This window comes from Ceratosolen solmsi, unplaced genomic scaffold, assembly GCF_000503995.2.
Source record: "Ceratosolen solmsi marchali unplaced genomic scaffold, CerSol_1.0 scaffold57, whole genome shotgun sequence".
Taxonomy (NCBI): domain Eukaryota; kingdom Metazoa; phylum Arthropoda; class Insecta; order Hymenoptera; family Agaonidae; genus Ceratosolen; species Ceratosolen solmsi.
In genome coordinates, this window is record NW_011948427.1 from 3,204,236 (window position 1) to 3,213,494 (window position 9,259).

General features: G+C 46.5%; 1 protein-coding gene across 1 annotated transcript in view; it reads left to right on the plus strand.

Moving 5' to 3' along the window:
- Positions 1 to 1,041: 1,041 nt before the first annotated feature.
- Positions 1,042 to 9,259, plus strand: part of E75 (ecdysone-induced protein 75) — a 23,128-nt gene continuing 14,910 nt past the window's right edge. The window contains exons 1-2 of the mRNA XM_011501108.1: positions 1,042 to 1,799; positions 3,826 to 3,914. Coding sequence (XP_011499410.1) covers positions 1,475 to 1,799; positions 3,826 to 3,914 — 414 coding nt within the window. The 5' untranslated portion in view covers positions 1,042 to 1,474. The remainder of the gene's footprint in view (positions 1,800 to 3,825; positions 3,915 to 9,259) is intronic.

Consider the following 9,259-nt stretch of genomic DNA (forward strand, 5'->3'; position numbering starts at 1 on the left):
AACACAAGCGCGCACCCGTAGCGTAGACGGAGGCTAGGTTGGCTCTCGGCCGGCATGGCCTTGGCCGCCGCTCCGAGGTAATTCAGTCAAGGTTTCGGCCGATGAACTTCCTCTCCGTCGGCGTGCAGGGGAGGAAGGAGCGACGACATCGGCAGCGTCGACAGCAGCGTCGTCAGCGGCGGCTGCGGTAGTGGCAGCGGCGTCGGTGGCGGTGGTGGCGGCTACGACGGTGGGAGGGGGCAGCGCCAATCATCAAGGCGCTCGGTACGCGCTCGGGCCCTCGCCATTGGCTGGCTCTGGAATCGGCATTGTAGAGCCGCCGCCGCTTGTCAGTGACCTCCAGCATTGAAAATGCCATGGACTCTCCCTCTCCTTCTCTGTCTCCATCTCTCTCTCACTCTCTCTCGCTCTCTCTCTCTCTCTCTCTCTCTCTCTATCTTTCCCCCCTGCCATCCTGTTACCCGCCCTCTCTCACACTCATGCGCGCCCCTAAGCTACACGCTACCTCTCACTCTCTCTCTCTCTCTCACTCTCACTCTCTCTCTCCCTCTCTCTCTCTCTCTCTCTCTCTCTCTCTATCTGACACACAATGTCTCACTCTATCTCTCTATGCCTATCGCAGGCGAGCGAGTACACGCTCGCACACAAATGCCTACACGCTCTGTCTCTCTCATTTCTTGGACGATGTGCACGCACACGTGCGCGCACGCTACAATGCCCGATCGAATAGCCGGAGCATAGACGCGGCAAACCTAAACTGTTTCGATGCTCTTGCATTTGCTATCACCGCTGCTAATGCTGCAGCTATTGCTGCTGTTGCTGCAGCTAATGCCACTACTTCAACTTCCCCACTCTCCGCCATTCTCCCTCGCCGGCGTAGAGCGAGCGGAAAGAGAGAGAGAGAGAGAGAGAGAGAGAGAGAGAGAGAGAGAGAGAGAGTGTTTCTAGGGGCTGCATCGGCAAGAGCCGAGAGGGCCAGGTAAGCGGAGCTTCGGCTCAGAGCAACGCGAGCCTCCCTCGAGCCAAGACTCACTTTCACTCTCTCGAGCCGCGCCGAGCGCCGCAGACGCGCCGCCACACGTACACAACACGTACGCGCGCCGAGCCGTAGCCAAGGAGAGGGACGGAGAGCCAGAGCCGCTCGTCTACGGCGGTGTGTGCGTTTTATATATCGCGTGCGCCTGCCACCCTGCGCCGTCATTACTCGCTCGTCCTTCGTCCGGGGAGGTACGTGTATCGCGCGCCCGCAACCCACACGAGTACGCGCCCGCGACAGTGATAATAGAGGCTCGGGCGCGCACCCGCCCACACGACGTGTTTTCATTCGTAGCGGTAGTCCGGCGAGTGTCGAGTTGTGCCAGTCGAGATGCCGGCAGTGCAGTGTTGTGCCTGAGCGAAAGGAGCGGAGTCGAGGAGGCAACATAATCAGGAAGCCGCGATACGGAGAGTCGTGGGAGTCGCCGCGACCGGGACGATGATACTCGCCCCGGACAGCAGTGTCCAACAGTGCGCGGCCCTGGCACAGCCCGCGGCCCCCCAACCTCACTCGCCAGTCATGTCGTCGACTGGTCAGGGTGTCCTCGGCAGTCAGCAGCCCGCGATTGCCCAACTTCCGAGGCTGCCGCCCGAATACGTGCGCATGGCCGTCACATCGTGCGCCAGCGTCCACTGTCCCCCTCAAACGCCACAGTCACAGCAACAACAGTTCCAGGTCGGCACGCCGACAGCGACCGCCACGGCCATGCCCACCATGGACTCCACGGTCTCGTCGGCACGACCTGAGCCCGAGCTCAACATAGGTACGAGTGTCGCGACGTCCTTCCATCCTCCTCACCCTACCACAGCCCCTAACCACTAACCCCTCGATTCCATCGTTTCACGCAACCCCGGCCAACCTCACCACGGTCAAACCAGGCCGCCAATCGTTCAATGCCCTTCGTTGCTCGTCGAACACACGCGCAGCGGCCTTGGCCCTGCGAATGCACAGCGCTCTCGTCGCCGGTTACCAACTACGTTCATAGCCCCCTTTTGAGGTTATGGCTTGTTTTTGTTTTGCCTACCTTATGTGTCGTGACTCTGCCCCAATCGCCCCGTCAATTTTGCACTTTCTCACTGAATCTCGCAGACCGACTTTCGACTCGGTAATTTCGGGGGACCATAGACACAGTTCGTTATATTATCAAAAATACCACCTGCGTTATACACTGGCCATTCATTATTCAGAATTTGTTTTAGCCTCGTATTATTTCGATACTGCTAGTCAGCAGAATTCTTAACAATATCTCGAATCAATGGAATTGTAGAGAATATCTCGACATTATCATACTTCATCTGTTCATGATTTGATGGCTCAGAAAGCAGCGAATGTTCCATCAAATGGATGAGTTAGCTGAAGAATTTCTCATCATAAAATATTTAATCTCTAAATTTATTAAATAAAACAGAGAGACACAAAAATTGTTTTCAATAATTGGAGGCGCAAATGGACTGGTGTTTGTTTTTTATTAACCTTGTATGATACCATCTATTTTGGTCGGACGTATGTCGGAGCCATTCAAAAATCTAAATTTGGATGAATCGCAAACCCGCACGTCGTTAATCTCCAATAAACTGTAATAAACAATTTGTTTTCATTGGAATTACGTCCGAACGCTCCTTATCGTAAGTGCTATTTATCAATTCGATTTCCAAGCAAACAAACGTCCACAGCCTCTTTCACGCCTCTATGGAAGACAAAAAAAAAATTAGCAACGAGAGAAAAATTTACCACTTGACGAGAAGAGAAAAAAGTTCGCGGCTCTGGCGATAAAAGGATAAAAGTTTGTCTCGCGCGCTAGAAAGGCGAGAGATATCGCGATGGTTTATCTCGCAGCTCTACACGAACTCGCGCGCGAGTGAAAGCAGAAAGTTGTAACGAGGCGCTCGCGCGAACGATGCTGTAACTCTCACGTCTCGCCGGAGAAAGTGTTCTTCTTTCTTTCCTCCAGTGATATCTACTCTCGCGTATCTCGGATACGCGCGTGCGTTAACCACGTGTGTTGCGATATTGTTTTGGCTTGTTCAACTCTTCCCCCTGCTCTCACTCTCTCTCTCTCTCTCTCACACACACACACACACACACACACACACACACTCTCTTTCGCTCTTATTCTCTCTCCCTCTCTCTCACTCTCCTCCTCCATTATGCTTTCTTTGCGAGGTCGAAAACTTTGCTCAGAAGATCTTGATATAAAGTTTAAGAAAGTGTTTTCAAGCAAAGCGAAATCATCGTGTTCCATCATTCGTAGATTAAAATTTCGCACTCCAATGTTTAAGCCGGATTTTTACGTGTCATGTTTAACACCAAGCTTATAATAGCCAGCGTATCAATATTCTCATGTTGCAAAAGAGAGGCAGAGAGAAAGAGAGAGAGAGAGAGAGAGAGAGAGAGAGAGAGACAGAGAGAAGGAAAAATATAAAGAAATGAAAATAAAAGAAATAAAAAATGCAGTCTTCTTCTTTAATTGAATTTTAGGTTTATGTGCATTTTTCAATTCAATTTACATTGAATCGATTGAATGACCTTTGAGTAAAAAACGTGCGATTTAGTTCTAAGTATTGGCAACCGTGGACATTTACCCTTGGAAGACGGCAAGCCGTGAGAGACGCTGAAGTCAAGAGCTCGCCAATATTTTATCACCCATTGTATTGTAATAAAGCGTATGTCGAGATACGAGGCATCGGGCGAATCCGATGGAATATCGGCCGCCGGTTGACATAATTTAAGAATGCCCCTTAAGTCCAAGTCTCGACTAACGACACACTCCCTTCTGCTTTTGCTTTCAGAATTCGATGGAACGACGGTGCTGTGCCGCGTTTGCGGTGACAAGGCCTCAGGCTTCCATTATGGCGTCCATTCCTGCGAGGGATGCAAGGTAAGCTAAAACCTTTTCGTCAGATAATTGCGCCGTCCGAATAGCGTTGCGTCTCGTTTACTTGGACTGCGCGAGTCGAATTTCGCGGGGCTGCGCACAAAAGCCGCGGGAAGGCCAGGAAGTGAATGGGAAGCAAGGCGGGTTGAAGGCCGAGAATGGAGCTATAGAGCGATATGCCGAGGCAAATCACCGGACCTTCGGCTCACGGAAATCGCACCTTTAAGTATGAGAAAAGGAGGAGGAGGAGGAGGAGGAGGTTAAGGATGTAGAGAGGGAGGAAGATGAGGAGGAGGAGGAAGAGAAGAAGGATGATGATGATGAGGATGAGAGGCAGACTCCCAAGGTTCCTTCGTTAAATTTAAACCGGCGCGCGTCTCTCCCCCTCTAGCTCAAGGATATTTCGTTTTCTCGATGGCTTCTGTTCTCTCGTTCTTATTATTGTTCGTATAAAATGGGTCGACCGATGGTTATTGGATACACTTGGACTGTTTAGGCGAGAGAATTTAAAGGTATAGCTATCCCGCGAAATAGATTTGTATGTGTGATTCGATTATCTATTTACAATCTCAAAAAGTGTGTTGTTACGTCAATTCGAAGCGATATTAGGAAAACGAAACAGTATTTATGTAAAAGTTTGCAACTTTATGTTCCTCTTACTACTATTTTTATTTCTTGTGCCGATCGAAATATTTTATAGTCATTCGTAGCTCATTTTTAGAGATCATCTTTCATTAGAATAAACTCGCGCGCTCGCAAATCTACATACAACTTACATTAATGTTAATTGAAAATTCATTTAATTAATTACGATTTTTAGTACATTTGTTGGAAAGTCGCGAAAATGCGTCTTTAAAACATTTAAATTTTAGCATTGAAAACGATAAAGATGTTTGCAGTTTTTTTCATTTCATTTCTACACAAATACGCAAGCAAACAAAGACTAATCTTGTCTGCTTACTCCCCCTTCCTCTTGGCCCCCTACTCTATCATACCGCTTTTTATTATTTTTTTTATGTTTCTATCCCGGGACAATCTTCTATTTCTATGCGTAATACAAACGCAACAAAAACAGAAATATATTAGGGCATCGAAATCTATAGTAATACATGAGTCTATCTTAAATTACCAAGTAAAACATTGCGTTAGTGGACATTTAGAAAAAATCTTAACATTTGATACATAAGGAAAAAATAAAAACGGGAAAAAATAATGAATATTTTACGTATACGAGTAAGAATACGTGGCGAATTTTTACAACAGACGAAGAGGAAGCCTAAACAGGTATATAAATGCCGAGGCCTTGCCCGCTTTTCCATCTCCGTTTTGTAGTGTAACAGCTGTTTCATTCGATGCCATTCGGAAAACCTCCATCTTATTTTTCTTTCTCCTTCTTTCGAATTCTTAGACCTTTAGTCTTTTTAGAAAGCTATTGTTTTGGATGAAATATTTATCGAATAGTGACCCAATGACTAAGTACACTGATTATACAAAATAAATAATATATCGTATGATATTAGCTTTTTTTATGTTTTTGTTTTTTTTTAACGGCTTTACTGGAATTAGAATAATAATACAAAAATTCCTATGATCGGTAACGTAACGACATTTAAGGTAGGACACAAAAGAAACTCGATGAAAGGGAAAGAATGAAACTCTTCCTAATATGGTGAGGGGAGGGGTTAGAGAGTGAGAGAGAGAGAGAGAGAGAGAGAGAGAGAGAGTCGGACAGAGAGACCGACAGACAGGCGTGCGTTACTTACACAATTCGCGTACAAACAAACGAAAAGATTTCTCGTTCACTCGCCTCACCGTCATTCTCCCTTGAAATACATTGGTCGTTGCCCTCGAATGTGTTTCCCGTTTCCTTCGATCCTGGAAAAATCTCGACGAATGCTACAAGTGCATCTTATTCGCTTCCTTACCATTTTTAACATTTTACATTTCAAAAATATCCAATGGCAACTGCAAGAACTCTTATGTAAACCAAATTAAGAATTTTATCAATTATGAATTTATTTTATTATATATTGATTATAACAAGCTGATACTTATTGGTTAACCATTCTAGTACCTACATTGAATTATTATCTGGAATATACAGTCTATGGTATATAATATATGAAAGTTTATCTAAGATCTAAGATTTTTAGTATTTTCGAATAAGGCACAGTTTAAAGTTTGAAAAAATAATCATATCGTGATTAGTTATTTTATCACACTGGCCAGTCATTTATTTAAATGGACGTAATAGCACTTGTGATAAAACGATGAATTTGCTATAGTAGCCAATGGAAGATTGGACTTGTGCACCTGTCGTCGCCCTTCCTTCCATTCCGCAGCGAGCAACATTTCCGAAATATTTGTAAAGGAAAAAATCATACAATCACTTCCGATCTACAGAATGTGGCCCACGTCGATTTCATTACGTAAAAAAAAACCACCCGAAAACTTCTATTTTAAGTCCCTAACGAAAGCAACACTAAACGCTCTCGGTTCGCCGCACACACTTGCTCGCGCAGACATACATTAACACACAGCTTATAAGCTAGGACGACGTAGAGGAAGAGAAAGAGAGAGAGAGAGATAGAGAGATAAAGAGATAAAGAGATAGAGAGAGAGAGAGAGAGAGAGAGAGAGAGAGTATGCGCGAAGGAAACGGACAGAGACAGAAGCAGACGAGCATACAAAACTCGAGCGTCTCGGTCTCACGAAGCGTGGCGAGCGGGGGCTCGTCGAAGGCCGCGAGCTCGCGTCGAGTCAACGTCCTCTTTCTCTGTCTCTATCTATCTATCTATCTGCCTCTATCTCTATTTCTCTCTCTAGAGTTTACTCGTTCACTCGCGGCCCTGGGCTATAAGCTCGAGGTGGGGAATCATCGTCGCGAAAGTCATCGGCAGTGGGGGCACGTACGTGTGGGTCGGAGTATCGCGCCCCTCCTGCAGCGCTATGAGCGCCAGTTGGACGAGAACCTCGGGAGAGTGCGCCAGGTGTTCGGAAGGTGGTGAAACAACAACTGCCTTCAAAGTCCAAATGTCGCTCCCGGGACACGTGCATCGTAGCTTTATTACGGCACTTTCAATTATGCGGTTATGTTAGTAATGCGAACCCTATAACGAATCGTGCATTCGTCCTTATGAACCTAAGATTTTGGTTCGCTTTTGACTTCGTAACTCACGTAACAGATAAGTTGGTTACGTAGAGTTGTAAGCCCCCCCCCCTCCCAGTAAAGTCGCTCTCGTAGAAAATCATTTGCACGTCGAAGGAAAGGAATGTAGCGCGCATTCCGACGGCTTTCCGTCTATTCGTCCTTCCTCGCGCACCTCCTGCACCGCGCGAGTCGAGCCCGCTGTGAGTTGAAGAGGACAAAGGAGGTCCGCGCAACAGGTCCCGGCTATCCTCGCAGCGGCCACGAAATGATGCCCCGCCGCCGCAAGGTACGTCGGAGGAGGCCAATTCGGAATTCGAAATGACAATGGCTACGAAGTGGGGGGAGGGTTGGAGGCCGCGGGGGTTGCCGGCCGCACCCCCGGGGTAAACTCATTCTTCGTCTTCATTCTTGGCGCGCACCGCATGAATTTACGTTTGTTTTCCCTTCCTTTGCCACTTCTGGACAATCGCCGAGTGACTCGTCCGAATCAACCTTGATTTACCGGGTCCCTTCCATCACCACTGCCAAGTATTGCATTTTTTCGTTGCCACGAGAGAAAAGAATAATGAATAACTAAAAGTGAAAAAAAATATAAATTATACAAACAAGTATTAAAGAAATTTACCTTTCATACTTATTTTGCTCAAGCGGTCGAGTAAATTAGTTTTCTCTTGTGCATCGATCCACATCACGGCATATACAATGTTATATGCGCATTCGAATCATCATAGTCGAATTCGAAGTATTTTTCAAGATTACAGTTCCGTCAGGAAGGAAGCTAAAGGATGCCTCGGAAATAACGGACAGCCTTAAAGCGACTCCTGTGCAAACTTCATTTTATAATTTTTCCAAATTGGTGGGCGCGATATTGTAAGAAGATATTGGCTGGCCTATTCACACAATCCATAGTAGCCATTTTTTACATCGATATATTTGTATTGTCAACGAATTGCGAGTACTTGATAGTGTCCTGTCACTGTCGAAATTTTGAAATGACAAAAACGTCTATTTTTGAAAAAGGAATCTCCTTTGCTCCTACATTACCGCTAAATATTATTAAAAAATACCAATATTGCCAAGCGACTTACAATAATATTAAGCCAAGGGGAGAATAAGATTTGTCTTACCTTTTTAGCACGACGATGAGTCATTGTGAAATAGTCCATTGGTTTTTGCATTATCACGCTCGACTCGTTATAAATAAACATAAAATTGAATTTGGTGAAACAGTGACTGTGTGTCTCTCTGCTATCCGGTCTGGGTCATTAAAAAATTATTTGAATTCGACCCTAAAGCTTGGGTAATATATTCTCGATTCATCGTAATAATCGATCGAAGCAAACGTAAGAGTCGAATTTTTTGACCCTTTAGACGAGGTGAAACGAAACGACGACAAGTTAGTTAAACAAGCGTCCTTGGGATTGTATTCATCTGTGCTGAAATGGCCACATCTGCCAGTCTTAGAAGAATATAATACAATGACGAAATTTGTTATGATAAAGCCGTCCGTGTTTTATGAAGACGATATTTCATCGTAACGAGTCGCTCCTTGCGTATCGTGTTACGCGCCGCGATGATCGTTAATCACGCATTGTCACCATTAGGTGGAGCAAAATTGTTTCCCACAAGCGGCGCGACTCTATGACGGAGGGCGGGGGACGCGAGACGGATAACGGGAGGGGGAGAGGGAGGGGAGGAGGAAGCCGAAAGGAAGGGGCGCAAGGAGAGAGCGGAGAATGCCCTTTATCGATTTCACCTGGAATGACCGAGTTTCCACACACACGTACGTACACCCGCAAACTGGGGGAGCTGGTTTCGCTTCGTCCATCCCTTGCCGGGATTTTGAATTTGAGGGAGCTCGGCTAGTCGATTGCGAGATGAAAGTTCAGAGCTCGTGCTACCTTTTTGAAAATGCTTTTCCCGCCGTCTAATAAATGGTCGATTTAAAGACGATCGCCAACTGGTCTCGGGACTGTAGAGAATCATTCTCCTACGTCCTGTACGAATCTCCGTCTCCTTCATCTCACCTTTATGGCACATTCTCGGGCTGGAGCAGTGGAAGAGAACGCAGAAGATGTTTTGAGTGGCTTTAAAGACTAGGTCGCTCGGTCGCGCTACTGTTGCACCCATTTCGCCGGGGGTACGTGCCGTGCGCCCTCCCCCCCCCCCCCCCCCCCCCCCCCCCCCCCCCCCCCCC